The 19,407-nt window shown below is 49.1% G+C and overlaps 1 protein-coding gene across 1 annotated transcript in view; it reads right to left on the reverse strand.

Moving 5' to 3' along the window:
• Nucleotides 1-1,671: 1,671 nt before the first annotated feature.
• The window catches only part of NUAK1 (NUAK family kinase 1), a 69,515-nt gene continuing 51,779 nt past the window's right edge, over nt 1,672-19,407 (reverse strand). Inside the window, exons 5-7 of the mRNA XM_032836493.1 lie at nt 10,741-10,860; nt 8,642-8,774; nt 1,672-5,901 (exon numbers count right to left, since the gene is read on the reverse strand). Coding sequence (XP_032692384.1) covers nt 4,748-5,901; nt 8,642-8,774; nt 10,741-10,860 — 1,407 coding nt within the window. The 3' untranslated portion in view covers nt 1,672-4,747. The remainder of the gene's footprint in view (nt 5,902-8,641; nt 8,775-10,740; nt 10,861-19,407) is intronic.

The raw sequence follows: 19,407 nt of genomic DNA on the forward strand, positions 1-19,407 counted from the left end.
CTTCATAGAAGTTCTCTCATTCCTTCTTTACAATAAAGGTAGCAATCCATGTACCCATCAGACAGACGAGAAAACAGAGGCACAGAGACACAAAGCACTTTGCTTCATTAGCAATCAGCAAGTCCAAGTTGGAATTGAGAGTCCTCCCATGGCAACTCAGCTGCAGAGGCATGGACAGAGAGGTCCTAATTCGGCAGGCCGCCTCAGAAACATCCATTCCCCAGCCCTCCACCTTATCAGGTACGAGGCCATTTTAGCCAAATAAGCTCCATCAGATTGGGTTGCCAGATAAAATACAGGAAGCCCAGTTAAACCTGAATTTCAGATAAATAATTTCGTTGTTTTTTTTTTAGTATAAGCATGACCCAAATATTGCATGGAACATACTTACACTAAAAAATCATCTATTGCTTAACTGGATGCCCTGTGGTTTTACCAGCTAAATGTGACAAGATGTATCAGATGTTCTCCCAGTAGACCAGATAAGGGGTATAAGTTGCAATTTCTTTGCAAAGTCAGACTTCTTGCACGGATCCCCAAACACTGCTATTCAGCATAGAGCATGACTCTGTTTGATACTACAGTAGGGTTTGATGTCATTTGCTATTGTGACTGGGATCCAGTCTTTCCCTATTATTCATTCCTCTAAGAGCTTCCCAGAGGGTCTGTTCGTGCAAGGAATAATGGTAAAATGGGACTCCAGATGTCATTTTATCAGAGGCAGAGCAGTGGCTTTTCCCATTGGGAAATACGGCCCATTGATCTTGGACCCTGAGCAATCAGATTAGCAGTCTTGCTGCCCTGAGAACAGAGGGGGTTGTTGAAGAAAGGCCAGGCAGAGGGAGCTGAGCCAGGAGGAGAGAGCATGACTGGATATTAACCTTCCATGCTGTCTCTAGTCCAGTTTGAAGGAACCCATTCCATCATCTCTTTTGGAACCAGAACTGAGAACGTGTAAATTTGGAAGCTGTGGGGTAAACCAAGGTGGGTCATAAAATCAGGGAGAAAGCTAGGCTACAAGACGAGGAGGAGAGGAAAGCCAATGTGCAAAGAGGAGCAGAAAAAAGGGCCTGTAGTTCTCTCGGCTCTGCCTTCTCCAGTTCTGGTTCCAGCTGCGCCGCTAGCTGCATTTCTTTTTCCAAAAACTTCAAATAAATTTCCCCCTTTGTGTATAAACTAGCTTGGGTGGGTTTCTGCTACATATACGCATTCTGTCACTTACTTCATTAAGTAAGAGGAAATCAACCAAATAAAGAAGCAAGGTCCCAGTTCAGTTCAGTTGATTGCAATTTATTTAATTTAAAAATAAAAATGGAAACAAACAAACAAAAAAAAGAAAAACAAAACAAAAGTCAATTTCCAATGAAAATACAAACACTTTGGGTTGTTATCCAGCTTTTTTCCCCCTGTAGGCTGTTCTGGGCTCAAACCAAACAAATGAACAAAAACCAATTTTGACTGGAGCCATAAAGCATGTTGCACCAATTAAATTACACCAATATATTATTATAATACCTTTGAAATGCCTTTCAGACCAATAAATTAAAAAAGACAAATTCAAATAAAAAAAGTCAACTTTTTATTACCAAAACAAAAAAAAAATAGAAATTAAATAAAAGTCACAACACAGATTAAAAAAAAAATGTGCAGTCAAGTTTCTCTCTCTCTCTCTTTTTTTTTTTTTTTTCTTCTAGGAATGATACCATGCCAGTAAATCCCTACAGAACATTTCCAGTTTGGCAAAAAGCAGTCAGTTGATCATTCACATTTGTACTCAAGACAGCAGGCCAGGGCGACACTCCCCTGAATTTCCCCCTGAAAAGTACTCCCCACCATCTGAAGAAGCAGCACCTTATAACAGGGATGGAAAGTCAGGGAGCACTTAGCATTTTCATTTCGCCTAGGGTCTTGAAGCACTTCCTGAAAACTGATCATGCCTTAAAATTTACCTGTAAAAAGAAGTATAATTCTACTCCTTTCGCAAATGTGTAAACTAAGACATGGAAAGGCCAACAGAGGCCAGGAAAGGACCAGGAGAGCTGACATGCAATCTCCCGCTTGGTCCACCAGGTCATAAAAGTGTCTCTCACTTGTAATTCCATGGAAATGAATCACGCATAACTTCCTTGTTTGGGGATTGGCTGGTAGGGATGATAGGACTTAATCAGGAAGCAGGGAGCTACATGTCAGGGCTTTTCTATTCCAGGTTTTTCCTTGAAAGGACAGAGTCAACACAGCATGTAGAATCAGAAGATGTTAGCAGAATGTCACAAGCAGGCAGGGGGCCTGAGAGACGGGCTACCCCATCCCTCCAGTCCTCATTAAAGGGAAAACTTAGCCGCCCAAACACTGCAGGTGTCTCAAGCCACCAGCTAGTTAGCAGCACACCAGGACTCAACTCAGACCTTCTGCCTCTGAGTGGAGGACTGTCTTTGTCACAATCCACGGTCTGGGTTGATGGACAAAAGAGAACATGCATGTGGGGGGGTGGTTCGGGGGTAAGGGGAGAAGTAGAATGATTTTCCTAATAGTGTCATTGTAGAAGGATGGAAAATACTAAATGGACACAATCACTTAGCAAAAGGAAAAAAATGTCTCACCAAGTAGGTAGGTGTTATACCTTAGGCATATTGACAGCAACCAATGAGGCCAGCTGCCATGCATGCGGGACCAGCAGTGTGGCCATACAGGCTGTCCAGAACAGATTACACAAAATGAGACAAGGAATGGGAAGCTTAGAGGCTGCAGGATGCCCTCCATGCACCCACACTTCCCACACACACAATTGGCTATCTACAGATTTTTTTTTTCCCTTTGAACCTATACTGCAGCTCAGGAAGGAGGTATAATTGAATGAAAGAAACCAGAGAAGCTTCTCATAACACACCACCCAGGTGGACCTGAAGGCATGCACAAGCCACAACCCCAGAGCTGGTGGCAAGGGGAGAAATGGAGCCATCTTCTTAGGGCAGTTTTACTCCAAAGAATGTTCTCAGTGCCTTACGGTGAATTCTTCTGCATTCTCCCCATAAACTACTATCTGTTGGTTTTCCCAAAAATACCCCCCAAGACTAGTCCTCCTTGTATATCTCTGTGGCTAGTAGAGGCTGACCATCTTGAAACAAGCCTTCCCATTTGCATAGCCAGTAGGATCTAAAGTCATCTCAAATTCCCCTATGAGACATTACTTCCAAACCCAGTATCTGAAGATGTCCCATTGTCGGACTGACATCTTATCACCTGTAATCTGGGTGTCTAGATGTTAAATATCTAGTTATATTACTTTTTATGATAAGAGTCTTGCTATACCTCTTTTCTGCCTCCTCCAGAACCATCTGGATGGTTTCTTGGGAAATGTTCCCTCTTCTGTATGCTTCCTCCCAACCCACTCTGCTCTTTCAACACCTTATTTATTTGAATGGGTGGAACTTTCTTTTCCCCCAAAGTCTAGGACTTCAAACCCATGACAGAATCCCTAGATACAGGGGGAGCACCTTATGCCTACCTTTCTTTTCCTCATCCAAATATCCCACCTACACACTAACTCCCTAGAAGCAAACTCGCCCGCCTCTGCGGATTCTACACTTGGTGGATGGGGAAACCGTTTGCTAGTAGTAAACAGGGTAAATGTTGAGCCAGTTACTCCTTTGGAGACTGTGGACAGCATCACATCCAATTCATGCAGGTGAGAACCCAAGAGGCAGCATTCCAGTTAATAATGAGATGTTAAAGAAATCGACAAATTGACCTCTTGCTGGTGTGGACCAATTTTCATTCATCTGCCCAAAGACCTCAGAGGGTCCCAAGTTCTGTTACACACCAGAGTTTTGATCTCTGACATCATCCTCCTTCTCCCTGTCCACCCTTGGGAGGTTGTGCCAAAGAGCAAGGCAGACATTGGGAAAGAAGTGGGAGACAACAAGAAGCCTAAAAATCACCCACGGGCTGACTCGTAAACCTTAGCGGTGTTCAGAGCATTCTCTCTCTGCCCAAGGCCCTGTCTTTCATTCCAGGTAGAGTAGCAAATTAACAAAGGACCCACTAGAGGCATGAAAGACAAGCATAGATCCCACAGGATGCCTCGACCCAACACTTTCAGGGCTTAGCCATGTCAGGGACGGCAACCACATGGCATGGATGTTACTGCTCCCCTTCCCATTCCCAAGGCAGCCGTTGCTATTCAATCACAGCACTCCTTCCCCTGTGCCTAGGGTACTGGCACCAGCACACCCAGCAGCCACTACCAATCGATCACCGATTCAGGTTCAGGTGGCTGAAATCTACTTGCCAACCCCATGTAGTCAGACCAAGCCTGTTCACGTGAGGAGGGAAGAAGCAAGGTCTGAGCTCACTGCAGGCAGATGGCCCCAGTCTCTCTTGCCCTTCCTCCAGGAGTATTTGGACAACTTTTAGCTATATGTTCCCTCTCCCATATGCTTCCTCCCCCCCTCCCTCTTAGTGCTGGCCAACACCACCTCGCCTGGACAGCTGGTCCTCTAGGAAGTGCCACAAAGTAAATGCCAATTAGGACCTAAAATCTGACTGGCAGTGGGCAGGACTGGCAGACAGCCCACTTCTCCCTTTCAGGTGCTGGCTCAAGGCTGCAAACTGGGCCAACCAAGACGGCACCGATCCTTCTTCAGTCTATTGTCGCAGCCAGCAAAGAGGTAACCAGCTCACTAGCACAAGTCATCGCTCCCACGGCTCCCCCAAACCCACCCACCACCCAGCCCCACACCCTGGGGAGCTAGTTAAGCTTGCTGCAGATCTCCAGAGCTTTCTTGTAGACCTGAGTCACATCGTCCATGTCCATGAGGAGGGAGAAGCTGCTGTCTCCCAGCCGGTTCCGGTACCGCTTCAGGTACTGGGGTCGGGGCCGGTTCTGGAGCCCCTCAAAGTCCTGGATCTGGAGGAAGTTCTCAGCAGAGACGCAGCTACGGATACGCTGGCGGGCAGGGCGATTCTCCTGTACATCGAGCAAGTCAAAGGAGTCACTGGACAGGACGCTGTCATCACTGATGACGCTGGAGGGCCGGCTGTAGCTCCGGGAGAGGCCCTCGGTGGGGATGCCGGGCTCCAGCAAGGATTCCAGTGTGGGCATCTCAGGGCTGACGAGGGCCGGGTCCGTGGTCCCTGCTGAGTACTTGCTGCTGTGTTTCAAGATGCCCTTCCTGCGGCAGGAGAGGCCATGGGACGTCCCCCTGGCAGGATCCGGGGGGCTGGGGGAAGGCAGGCCACTGCCCAGCCCATCATTCCCGTCCAACAGCTCCGAAGACTCACTGCGCTCTGGCGACGAGTAGTAACCCGACTCTCTCTGCTGGGTCTTCTTCAAGATGCCCTTCTTGGGCATCGCAGCCGACTGCTTGGGGCTGAGCTTGCCCGGCCCCTCCGCCTCGGGGGAGCTTGGGAGGGGCACGGCGGTCCGGCCCAAGTCAGGCTCCATCTTGAAAGCAGAGGGTAAGGCAGGGCCCACGACGCCCTCGATGAAGCCGGTGCTGTGGGAACGGTGTTCGCTGTTGCTCCGTTTCTTCAGGATCCCTTTGGGCCTCTTGGAACTCAGCTTGGAGGGGCTCTCGGGCACCGAGTCCTGGCCGGACTGGCCAAAATCGTTCTCTTTCTTGGACTTTTTCAGGGACCGCTGCCGTTCCAGCATGACCTCGGAGGCCCCGGGCTTGGCCAGGCCCTTGATCTTGGCCTCGGCCTCGGCCTGCAGCCCCGTGGAACGGTGGTGCCAGTCGATGATGCGAGCCAAGAGCGGCGACTCGGAGTTGGGGAGCGCATCGCAGTCACAGACGCTGCTCTTGTAGCCCCAGTTCACCCACCAGTGGTTGGCAATGTCCTCGATGGTGGCCCGGCGATCGGGGTTCACCATCAGCATCCACCGAATGAGGCCTCGGGCATCTGTGGCAGGAGAGAAAGAGAATGATGCATCACGCGAGCCTTTGGCCTTGATGGGGCTGACGCTGCTGGCGTGGGGTGACATGCTCACGCAGGCAGGAGACCTGGTCCTGCCACCCTAGGGAGCAGGAGCCAAAGTCTTCCAGATGGTCCCCGGAAAGCATCATCGGGACATGGAACCACAGGCTAGGGCATGGTCACACTCACATGTTTTTCCATGCAAAGGAATGTCCTAGAACTACCGAGCTCTCCGTCAACTCGGATCCTCATTAAGTGAGGAAGGCCAGGTAACTGGAGCAGATTTCAGACCCGACCCCAAGCAGGGCCCAACCTTTTCTTCAGTGCATATCATTTTACCAAAAGGGAAGACAGGGGGAGATGACCTTGGCTTTTCTATAGTCCCGTGAGGCAGTCTCGTATAAACACGCAGTGCTCAAGGTCACGGGGAAAGTGTGTGGGCATGAAAAGGACATCTAGGCTGAGACGGTGAGAGCGAAGCTCTTTGTCAAAGAGGGAAAACGAGAAGGATGGCATATGTGGGCAGTGCGAGGGGCCATCCCCAAGGCTGGCCTGACCCTGGGCCTTGGCCAGGTCCTGAAACCCACGCCTAGTGAGCTCACCTCCTCTCCCTCTCTGACATAAGCCGCAGCCCACCGAGCCGTCAGCTCACAGAGCTCATCTAGACCCGCTATCTGCTTACAGCCTGGCTGAGACATTCCACGTGCACGTTTTTGCTGCCAGAGAACTAGGGGAAAGCCCCGAAGGGATGTTGAGGAGGCCACAGGAACCAACCGACTCTCACAGCTTATAAATTGTCTTTTAAGATCAAACCGTGCTCCCCCAACAGGAGGTGAATTATATCCTGCGAAGGCACCGCCTCCCCCTCAGCCATTTATGTGGGCTAATGAGTAGCTGGCAGGGGTCAGGCAATGCGATCAGGGGTGAGCTGTGCCCCTGAAAAGTAACAGGATGCTCCTTTAGTCATCCAGTAAATATTTTCTAGATTCCTGCAATGTGCCAGGAGCTGTGTTGGTACCAGGTGGGTTACCTGAAATGTCTCAAAAAAAAAAAAAAACCACACACACACACACACACATCTAACTGCCTTCCTATCTATCTATATGCGTATGAATTCATTATTCATGGATTCTGTATTATAAATTCTCCTGCTCACTAAAATGTATTTATAGCCCCAAAATCAATGTGTGGGCACTCTCCCAATCATTTATGTCCATTTGCAAAGTGGCAAAAAATCTGAGTCACCCCCAGCATGCACGTATGCTCCCAGCCAAGGTCGAAGGAGACAACGCCACCTTGCCTTTTTGTTTCCACTCTCATACTGTAAACAGGTGTAATTTTCACAGCCTGTATAGTCCATGTTTTTCACATTTTTGTCCTTTTTGTTGGCAACTTCACTGTGTAAAATGGCCCAAAGTGCTAGCTCTGGTTCCCGAGTTCGAGAAGGCTGTGATGATGGGCCTTACGGAGAAAACACATGTGTTAGATGGGTTTCGTTCAGGTATGAGCCATTGCACTGCTGGCTGTGAGTCTGATGTGAAGGAGTCAACAGGATATTTTAAATGAGGTGTCTCTGGACAGAAATATATGTAAAACAAGGCTATGTACTGATCAGTTGACACCAATACTGTGACCAGAGAGCGGGCCCTGTATTTGCTCTAGGAGCCATATGGCCTCGGTATTCACTCATTCCGTGCTCATAGCAACTTTGTAGAATGTAACTACTGCAAAGAGTGAGAAATTGGCTGTGTGTGTGTGTGTGCACACGCGCACATGCTGCGTGTTTATATAGGAAGGTCTGTGTTAACTACTTTCCAAAGACGGTCAGATGGACACACTTTTCAGCCACACATCACACTCTCCTAGCAAGAGATGGAGCTTATAATCTTGGTTGCTTTGACCCATAGAGCTGGGTAGAAGTGACATTATCTGCCTGTCCAGCACAGAAGGCCCGGAAGCTTCTTCTTCCTCCATCTTAGAACCCTGAGCCGCCACAAAAGAAGTCGAGGATGCCTCCTGGAAAAAGGGGCCTGGAGAGGCAGCTCGTGGAGAGGGAGCCCATGGGGAGGAGCACTGAGCAACTGTCACCCAGTCAGACCCAGCCCAGCCGCCATCTGAATGCCACTGTAGAAGCAACCCAAGCAAGGCTAGAAGAGCTCTAGCCAACCCAGGGAACGGAGAGCTAGGGTACCTAGCTGTTGTCTAAGCCACCAAATTGATTCAGGGAGGTGGGAAAGGAGGGGGATCAAGTTGTTATAGCAATAAATAATGAATAATAAAACAGCACCCGTGGGCCATGCCCCAGCTGAGGGCACAGTGGTGAAAGAAAGCAGTTGTCCCCCTCATGGCACTGGGTCTAATGACGGTGGTTTATATGACCACATGGACTAGAAAGGACTTCATGTGATCTCTCTTCCAAAATGTGAATTTACAGTGGAGAAATTGAATCTACATGGTAAAGACTCGCCCAGGTTCACCCAGCAAGCGCACAGGACTCTCGGCTTGCCTGGTGTAGAGGACATTTGTTTTAGAAATTCCATTTGGGAAGGTTTGGGCAAAGCAGCCTAGCAAGCCAGCTTTGCCAGAAGGCAAAAATCTGGAGAGAAAAAAGAAGAGGAAAAGCAGGAGACTCCTTACAAATGTTAAAACAGAAGCAAAAAAGTGTGAGCTACAGCGGGTAAGCCAACCACTCCCGCTCAACCACTGACCCTCTCAGGGCACGCACCTGACGGCTGCGTGGGCTCCCGGTACTCTCCGCTGCTGATCTGCCGAATGAGGTTTTTGTGATCGAAACCATCGAAGGGCATTGTTCCGTAAACAAGAGTGTAAAGCAACACGCCCAGGGCCCAGCTGTCCACCTGGAGCAGAGAGACGGGACACACAGGAGCTGAGAAGCCACCCTTAACGACCCCAGGAACTGAATTTAGCACGTGGCAGATGGGTTCCCCCCTTCCGAAGCCTGACAACTGATATGCGGTGCAGCTGTGGGCTGCGGCAGAGCCTGACCTTCCCATCTCAGAGACCGGGAGTCCCAATCCAGTCTTTCTTAAAAAGATAATCTCCTTAAATCCTCAGAAGGATGTTATGAAACAGGGAGGGCCTGGATTATTTTTGGCCCCATTTGACAGACCCATCTGAGGCACACGGGAGCTAAATGATTTCTCCAGAGGCCCTCTGTGTCGCCAGGGTGGGTGCCAGACTGGGACACGGGGCTGTTCACTCCAAATCCAGGCACCAGGGCCTTCCAGCACCTTCTTCAAATGGATCAGGGGCTGCCAACTCAAATGCTTACAAGAGCCAGGCCTGCAACCAGAATGAACAAAGCAAGAGAGAATGTGGGGTACAATGTGGGAGTGCACGGACCCCCCCCGCCCACCGAGAGAGGCAGCTTCCCCTCGACTAACTGCTGCCCCACAGTAATGTAGACCCAGCACTGCCAGATCCTTTCGGGAAGTCAGAAACCAGACTTGTATGCGAAATCTCCCAATTATTAAATGTTTTGTCCATTTTCTTTTAGAAAGACTAACGTGGCCAGATAAAGCATGCTCGCTAGCCAGACCACAGGCCGCAAGCTTAGAATCCCAGAAAGAGATCATCGAAGATCAAAGAAACATTCATTACCTATGATGAATGGACAGTGTCAAGTTTCTAGAGTTTTATAAATTGAATCCGATATTCCTCCCGTACATTCTTATTTTAGAAAGACTTTCTCTTCACTGCAACTGGTAGAGCCCCTTGCCCTTGGCATCCTCCTCTTCACCCTCCGGCCCTGCCTTCCAACACTGTCCAACAGATAAATATTTGCAGGGAGACATTTCAACCTACCGAGCTGCTGCCATTTAAAGGATAAGGAGGGGAGGCCTCTCTCTGTAAAGAGAACCGTCCTTTCAAACAGAGTCATCACTCGCAACTCATCCATTTTCAAAATAGCGTTTTCACATACACATCTCGTACCGTGGCCCGAGAGCTTTAGGCATATAAAGAAATGCGTTTCTCATGCATTAGAAGGTGTGATTAAAACTGTATTTCCTTAGCGGAACCTCGCAGTCTGTTGAGCTGGGCCTCTTGGCTCCGGCTCAGATCATGATCTCATGGGTCGTGGGGTCACATCCTGCACGGGGCTCTGCACTCAGCTCTGAGTCAGCTTGGGATTCTTTCTCTCCCTCTCCCTTTGCCCCTCCCACTCATGCTCGCTCTCTCTAAAATAAATGAATAAATCTTAAAAAAAAAAAACCTGTATTTCCTTAATTGAAGATACATGCTGTCAAAGGTATATGCAAAATGATATTCGTTGCAGAGTTAGGGGTTATTTTGCTTGGCTTTGTGGTTTGTTCTAATAGGGAAAAACTAAGAACGATCGGTCTAAATCTTGGGAAGTGATTAAATTAAAGTATATTCATACAATAAAAGATTATATCGTCCTCCAAAACCACGTTTTTAATAATAACAAATTCAAAATATGTCACGATATAATTTTAAGTCAATAAAAGGTCACACGCACGTATGTATACATGTATATATAATAATTGCTATTATTTTTTGAAATGTAGGAGAGCAACACTGGAAAAAGGTATAAAAGAAAAGTCGCAAAAATATTAAGTGGTGATCTCTTGTAGGGGAAATTGCAGGTAACTTTATTCTCTAGATTTTTCAAATTTTCTCCCAGGTATCTATATTGTGGCTTTTATCATCATATGAGGAAAAACTTTCTTCGCTTGCTTGTTTTTTTTGTTTGTTTGAAGTATTTCTTATATCCAGTTCCTGCCGTCCCTGCTACCTTTCCTTCCCTGCCCACACCCCCATACACCCCAGCAACTTGCTCACCTCAGGCCCCCGGTAAGGCCTCCCATTGACAATCTCAGGAGAAGCGTAGAGTGGGCTCCCACAAAAGGTTTGCAAGAACTTGTCCTTCTGGTACAGGTTGGAAAGCCCAAAGTCGGCAATCTACAAAGAGAAGAAAGACCCAGAGGGGCCGGTTAGCGTTCCGGGGACCCCTACCTTAAATCATCTGAGCACTAGAGCACCTGCATGGGTCTGCCGGCTGGGTCACCAGTTTTTCTCCAGTCCTCATTTTCCATCAAAGAACCAGCCCACAGGACCAGACCAGTGACTCCCAGCTGCAGTCCTTAGCATCACAACAGAGTCTGCTAGATCTGCACCCTACACCTTCTCTTAGTTACTCCAAATTGCTCCCTGCATGGACCTGACCTTCGATTTAGACCTGCTCTGAGAAATAATCACAGAATCACAGGCTTGACGTTTCCGATGCACAGGACAACACACAACGATTAAACTGGAAATAGTCCCCCTAAAATCACATCATACCCACAGTGACCTCTGGAAAACTGTGGCCAGTGCCACTAATTCGACCCCCTTCTCATCCACCCCCACTCTACCAAGAATTCCATTCTGCCAACCTCGTGATCCTAGATGAAACAGACCCGGTTTTGAGTCACCAGATATCATCCCAAAACTCTGCCACTAGCCATCTGTGTCACATGGGACAGGTCCCTTAGGTACTCTGAGCCTCAGTTTAGCCACCAGAAAATGGGAACCCAGGATCCTTTCCTGTTCTGGATCACAGGATTAGTGCGAGGGAGAAAAATAAATAAATAAATAAATAAATCACTCAAGATGAGACCATGAATATTAATCTGTTAAGTCTTCAAATTCTGTACGAATGCTCTGCCTAGCCCTCTTTCTCTGACAGGCACACCCGTGCAATCACTCTCTTCTCTCCTGGATTCTTGAAGTGTTTTATTTGTTATCCTTTATGGCAGCACTCTTCCCTGTGTGAGCGTGTGCGTGTGTGCATAGGTGCATAAGTACATAGAATCACATATATACATGTCACATAGACATGTGTCACGTTATGTATGTACATATACATGTATGGAGCATATATCAATACATATGCATACATATATATATACACACACACATATATATAAAGAATAAATTCTCCTTGTCCGTCCGACTCTGAGTCCCCTGAGGCAGTGGCACGTTCCACATTTTCCTTCATCTATGTTTTATCCACGACGTCATACCTGCCTCCAACCCAAGAAATACCTGTCACTCAAAATATTTTGAAAAGCACAAGACAACTAACAGAATATGCAGAAGAAGAAGAAATTCGGTCCCCACACACGGAACAACTTCCAATTACCAGGCACTGCTCTGAACACCTCAGCCTCTCGAATCCAAGCCCATTTACAGACAACGTGACTATATCTCACACCACTGAGCTGTAGAGCTAAACATGGTTCGGATCGCAAATTTCATGCTCTGGCTATTTTGCTGCAATTTCTTAGGCAGATCAAGCAAGTGGGGTTTCGGGAGATGTGGGGAAGTGTCTCAGGATTGCTGGCTAGCAGGAGGCAACGCAAAGCCGCACCTCCAAACCTTCACTCCAGCCTTCCAAGATGAGCCGCTGCAGGCTTCTGCCATTCTCCGAGCGGATTTCCATTGGAGGCTTATAAATAGGCTGAGCGATTCACATGCCCAGAGAGCAGCCCAGTCCCAGTGGCGCTGAGGCTCTGTTCTGAATGCAGCCCCAGAATAATAAGCCTGTTTTCTAAAAGTCGCCCCTGAATGAATGAATGGAATGCCATTGAAAGCAGCTGGTGTATAACTGCCTTCAGAAAACGCGTTCTCCGGGCTCAGATTGCATTTAATTGCCCTGAATTCCACTTTCTTATCAAGGCCTCTGATTTGCTTGCAGGAAGTTGGTTGGAAGCTTATGAAGTGTGCCCCGTCCGTCAGAAAAGGAATGGAATGGCCGCGGCAGCCCCAGAGCACATCCCAGGGCTTTGTCCTCAGTGAGCGCAGCCAAGGCCAGGACCCAGCAGAGTACGGGATGGGGGGATGGGGGAGACTTCCCCTTCCCACCCTCAGTGTCCACGGCTTCCAAATACATGCACCTGTGAGAGATGCCCACCGCCGCAGCGTGCGCATCCCTGCACGCACACGCTCACCCCGGAGTGCTCCCAGTCCGGGCGCCCTTGCTCTCTGCAGCCGTCCTGAGAAGGGTGTTTATGTTAGGGCCCAATCCCGTCCCCACACACTGATGTTTATCAGCCTCTCCCAGTAAAACTGTCATGGCCGCTGACAGAAGATTAATAGAAATGTAGATTAGTCTGTGTTCTCGGCACTTCAACGGAAAAGGAGTATTAATCAACACACACACACGGTTCTCAAACCTTGAACCCCCTCAACTGGGGCAGCCGCTCTAAGATTTCACGCCCTAGGGAGCCGCCGTCGACCAGAAGCACAGCAAAGGCCGCTGCTTATAAACCTTCCCAAAACCTCAGCTTCTCATCTGCAAAGTGGGAGGAGGAAGAGGACTGACCTCCACAGTGTCGTGGTGAAAATTAAACGATGAAAAGTGTGTAAAATGCTTAGAACCGTCACTGGCACAGAGTTGGGGCTCGAGAAATCTTTGCTTCTCGCCCTTAAATCCATGATAGTAGCTTTATCAACCTCACAATACTCGAAACAACACTGGTGTTTCCATTTCAGGTAGTTATTTTAAGGCTTCTTTCTCAAATAAATAATACTTTTTAGAAGCGAACTGAACTAAATAAAAACATTTGAGTAAAAGAGCACAGAAGATTTGAGGGAAAAGGCAAAAGCCAGGAAGACAGTGAAAGAAAAGAAATTTGGGGAATTTGAACAAAGCTGAGACTTGGGAAACAGTGATTTTAAACATAGTAAGACAAAAACAACTGAATGAAAGTCTTACTCTGCTGACACATGGGTAACCTCTGGAGAAAGCTAACGACTCCACATTTTTGCTGGTGATGGGATTGTACCCTTGCCCATTATGGGCTCCAAATCATGTCCCCACACTAGGCTGATATCCCATTCCGCCTGGGCTCTGGAAAGGAATCTGAGAAGCCAACTCTCAGGTCCTTAATTTTTGGAGTTTTTGGTATTACCAAGCCGTTCTAGAGGTGTGCGCTGCTGGATAAACATCAGAGTTAGAAAGATAAAGTAGGAAGTCATTATTCACACTTCCAAACAATGAATCTCCCTACAACACAGAAGCACCTTGGAGACGCAGAGCTAAGAGAAGCAAACCAGACGCGTAAGGATAAATATCCACGTCTACGCGGCACCTAAAGGGGGTTTAACATCGGATCTCTGTGAATAATCGCTGTGAGCTCACCGGGTGACAAAAGAAGTATCCGGTTGCTGGTGGGTAAATGTCGGGGGAAAATACTGATGAGGTCGGTAGTGAGTGACAGACTGATGGCCATTGGCAGGGTCTGAGGGGAAGTACAGCAGACTGGACAGATCAGAAGAATCCGGGGCTAGCCTCCGACTTGGCCCTACTGGGTGATGGGCGGGCCCTGCCACGCCACTGGGTCTCCTCATCTGCAAGGTGGGAATAAGCACAGAACCCACCTCAGAAAGCTGTGTGGGGACTGAACAACTGGCATGAAGAGCCTTGGAACAGCTCCCATGCCAGCTGGCTCTAGATGACAGCAGTTACGACACAGCTGGTTGGTTTGGCCTGCTTGACAATGGTTTGCTAAGAGCCAGTGCCCACCCCAGAGCCCAGAGGAATTATCATCACCCACTTCTGGAATAGGCATGCCCAGAGTGAGAGGCAGCACTGCATGATGGGAGAAATAAAGGATGCAGGGTTTGAGGGTCTGGGTTCAAATCCCAGCCCTACCTCTTACCAGCACTGAACTCAGGCAGTTAATTGATCCTTCCCTGCTCCACTGAGGTCCGTGGACCTGCAGCTTCAGCACCAGCTGGGAAATGACCAACCCCAAGCGATCTGGGGAAGCTCTTAACTGAGGGCACCTCCACGAAGCAGCGTCTCAGAGGACCCTAATGAGCAACCCATCACACATTGGACTCAGGCATCTCTTCGTGGGTGCTCTGGCCACCACGACTCAGGCAGCCTGGCCATCGGCCACCGTCAGCCCTCAGAGAGACCACCCCGGGAGCAACCGCCCCGGGAGCAGCTGTCCGCAAGCTGCCTGCAGGCAAGGTAAGGCAGACTAAAGCAAGGACTGAAAACGTCCCCTCGTATGATGCTCTCTTAGATTTGGGGCAAATTTGGGTGGTAGCAGTAGAGGGTAGAATTTATCAGGTGCCCGGGGCCTTAAAGTCGAATGGCCTTAGGTTTGCAGTCAGCCCCATTGTTAATATTAGCTGCAGGAACCTCCCCATCCATAAAATGGGGCATCATCAGACCCACCCCTGCTAGAGACATTCTGAGATCCAAATGAGATAAGGCACATGCAAAGTCTGGCACAGGACTCTGGCTTCTAGCAGAGGCTCAGAAAAGCTTACTTTCCTTTTCCAGCCTCTATGCCCCATTCCTGTGCTTGCTGCTGCTTCCCTGTAGAAGGCTGTCAGCACATTTCTTTCTGTCAAACTCCTACCCAGCCTTCAAAACCAAGTTCAATCACCACTGCCTCAGCAGAGGCTTTTTGGTGCATTTATAGTTAACAAAGGCAGCACTTCCTGCTCAACGCTTCCAGAACACATGACACAGGGCACTATGAGGTACAGAGCAGGACTGCTCTGGCCCTGCCAAGAAAGGAGGATCAGGGAAGGCCTCCTGGAAGAAGAGGCATTCAAGCTAAGACTGAAAGGAGGGGGCAAGCAAAGAGCAGTGGGAAGAGCATCCCAAGGGCAGGGATCCAGGTGTGCATAAGCCAGGAAGCCAGAGAGAGCTCACTGGGTTTGAGGAGTGTGAGTCCTACACAAGTTGCTTTCTCCCACCGCCTTAGCTAAAACAGCACCTGCCAGCCTCCACTCTCCGCACTGACTCTCTTCTTCACCACCAGACAATTACGTTCTATATTTACTGGTTTGCTGCTTGTATCCCCAACTAGAATTCTAAGTCCACTGGAGGGCAAGTGCCTTCCCTTCCTCACTCACCTCCGTATCCTTCTCCTGGCAACGTGTTACTGCTGGCTGGACAACTGTGAGATTCCAAGCTCAAGAAGGACCTGGCTGTCTGGCTCACTGTTCAATGCCAGCATTCAGCATGGGGCCAGATGCACGGTCGGAACTTAGTAAATATCTCTTGTTGAGTATATCCTGCCCCCAGGAGATACACAGTTTGCTGACTGCGTTAAGTGCAGGAATAGAAGAGTGAATGCGGGCATGCGTGGACACACACGTGCACACAAACACATACATAAGTGGATGGATGAACAAACAAGCCAATGGGTTGATTAATTCCTGAATGCAGACTTCTCAAACGCACATAATCAAAGCCCAGGGGCCATATCCCAAGCTGCCCAGTGTGGCCTCGGAGATTTCTAGCTCCTCTTAGCCCGGGCCATTCAAAGCTCCTTTTTTGTCTGCAGCTGTTGGCGATTCCATTGTCATCAGAGCAACAGGCCATTTCCCCTCTCTCCCTCTACTCTGAGCCCTGGGAGCTCACCCAATTCCCAGCCCTCTTTGAGGAGGCGAGCTGACCCCAGTGCTTAGACCTCTTCTTATTGTAAGACATTTTTACAGGACCCTTCTATGGGAATTGCCGGCATTCCATTCTCCCAGAGAGTGGGATGTGGATCTGGCCCATTTTTATTAATTGCAAATTAATGCTATGCTGGGTGTCTATTTTAGTAGACACAGGCTTACTCCACTGAGGCTTTAGTGGGTTTCTCCGGAGGACGGAATGCAACCCAAAGAAGCACATTGCTCTCATTCCTTCTGCCAACAGACTATGTGAATATTTTTAGAAGCCACACCCTCTCACACTGGCCAGATAAATAGTTTCCAATGCCAGATGTGCTCTTCGCAAATCAACATCAGGCCGAGAGGAGGGGGGAAATGAGCTACACGGCTCACACCAAACTACCAGGACATGTGACCAGTTTAAACCAGTTAACATTTTTACAGGCCTCCCACCCCCGGAGTACAGAAGACGGAACTGCTCCTAGAGAGGCACTGAAGGGGGCTCCCAGAGGGACCTGGCTGCCTGCCTCCCGTGGGCTTTCTCTCCCTTCCCCGGCCTGGGGCCAGATGCTGATGCCACGGGTTCTCCTAAACACGGAGGCTGGTGTGTGGCCATGTGTCCACTGCCTTTACCACCACAGTGCCCTTTCTAAATATGCTCCCAGCAAAATGCTGAGTCAGGAAGAGCCAGGCAGATACAGCCGGAAGGCAAATCAACACCAGATGAAATGCATTTAAAAAAAAAAAATCTTGGAAGTGCGTGTGAGATGATGAAAGAGAATTTGCCCAGAAGTCAAACATGGGAGTACTCCTCCTGGCTGTCATCCCTTGACCCCAAACCCAAACAACTTAAGGGTACCTACTGTGTGGCAAGCGCTGGGCCACACCCCAAGGAAATAGAGACACAGTTAGCCCACTGATTCCCTGCACGTGACCTAGACCTACAGGGCCTTCATCACTCGAACAAGGGGGCTGCAAAATGACCCTCAATGTTCTTGGAGCTCTAGGATTCTCAGGTCCTAGTGTTATCCCTTGAACAGGCAGAAGGAAGAATCCGTGTTGGGGAATAAGGAAGGTTTGGTTTCTTTTCACGTGTGTGTATGTGTGTCTGTGTGTGCGCACACGTGCTCCCAAGAGGTTTTTTTTTTTACCTTGGGAAAGGCCAGGAGGAGATATTCCTAAGGAAAAGACAAGGAGGAAAAAAAATGACCAAAAGTTCAATTTTTATAATGTTCTATGTATCTGTTATTTATCTATACAACAGACAGGGAGCGCAGATGGAAGGACACGGGTCCTGGGAGCTGGGAGGCTCCACACCACTGCCCCATTGCTCATGCAAATGCTCCCTTCCCCAGGGCTCCTGCCGCATTGTTCCCAGCACAATTGCTTTCAGAATTCTAACTATTCTTCTCCTCCATTGGGAAATTCTATGACTCCATAGGAAGCTATGTGCCTTATCACTTCTGGGACTACATCATGGGACCAAGAGGTCACACTGTCCCACAGAACCCAATCCCCAAGCCAGAGGCTCACATTCCAGGCCTTGTAAAGACTACATTTCGTTTGGAGAGCTCCAGGGGGCAGGTGGCAGGAAGAATCTGCAGAGAAAATTACCAGGGTGGATGACACAAACCATTAGAAATGTGCCCCTCGGACCAGAATCCAGTTCTCTAGCCGTGGCCTGGCCACCACTCCCAAGGACCCAGGCACCTTCACAGCAGCTGACTCCCCATTCAGTGTCCTCTCTGGTGACCAACTGCTGGTGCAGGGACCTTGGATACTAAGAGTTGACTGCTAGGTGCTCTGCATACGAATATCCCCACATTTGCCCTTGACTCCCCAGGCACCCCGGGCACAGGGCATGGCACACATAACTGCTCAGGAAACTATTCACTGAGAAAACAAATCCATAGACAACCACCCCCAGAGGCAGGACTGGCATGCCTACTGGACACGTCAGAAAACTGAGGCTTAGGGGAGTCATTGACCCAAAACACTGCCATTAGTCAGGGACAGAGTCATGATTCAAATCAGATTGCAGGCTACCCAGCTCCAAAGCCACCGCTCTTGATCTTGACTCACTACACAGTGCTCAGCAGTGTACAAAGCTAAACACAGAGTATCTTGTTTAGTCCTGAACACAAGCCTGTGAGCATGACTGCTACCCCCGTGTTACGTCGCAGGAACACAATGAAGTGGCTCTCCTGATGGCATGCAGCAAGGAAGCCACACAGGAGGGAATTTTCTGACTGGACACCGAGTGCTCCAGCTGGAAGAATCCAGAAAGGGAGAGACCTTGAGCTCTCACTTCCTGATCCTAGGAAGAACTGCTTTGACCAACCGTTTCCTCCGTATTCTATGGACTCACACAGAAAGAGGTCAACCTCTGGCAAAAACAAGAGGTCATCCCCAACGTGACTTCGAGGAGCCTCTCAAAGGAAACAATGGTGACTAATGGCGACTGCCATGATCCGCAAACAGAATCCAAACACGGAGCAAGGAAACAGTCTCCCTGCGATGCACCCCCTCCACTGAGAGCAAGAGCAACCGGGAAAGGGGACAACAGAAGGTCGTTCCCATGCCTTGTCCGGGGACCAGGGATGAGGCACTAACGTCACCAATGGCCAATTACAGGGATCCCCTGGTGTCAGGAGTACTAAGGCCATTTCATAATGAAACCCATGCGACGAGCTGCGTTTATTTTGAAACTGTATTTGCTTATTTTGCAGCCGTGATCAAAAGACATCCAGAGTGCCCCATGGGAGGCACTTGAACCCTGTGGGACAGGAGAGTTTGCTTCAACTCCAGCGGCAGCCAGCAAAAACACTCTCCGTGGAAGCCAGCCCTGTCACCGGATGGTATGCTCCTTTCCCAGCAGCACACACCACCACAGTCAGCTTCCCAGTTCCTGGGCTGGTTTGAGGGGTGGGAGGGTCTGGAGAGACAAGGAGGAGGCATGGCACCGCAGTGACAGAAGGCTGGCAGTTCCAACTCTTACATAACCTGGGGCCCTGCTGACAACTCAAGCCCTCGTGAGTCAGGCACACGTGGGCTCAAACC

This window comes from Lontra canadensis, unplaced genomic scaffold (assembly GCF_010015895.1).
Source record: "Lontra canadensis isolate GAN:19392208 unplaced genomic scaffold, GSC_riverotter_1.0 scaffold93, whole genome shotgun sequence".
In the NCBI taxonomy this organism is placed as follows: Eukaryota; Metazoa; Chordata; class Mammalia; order Carnivora; family Mustelidae; genus Lontra; species Lontra canadensis.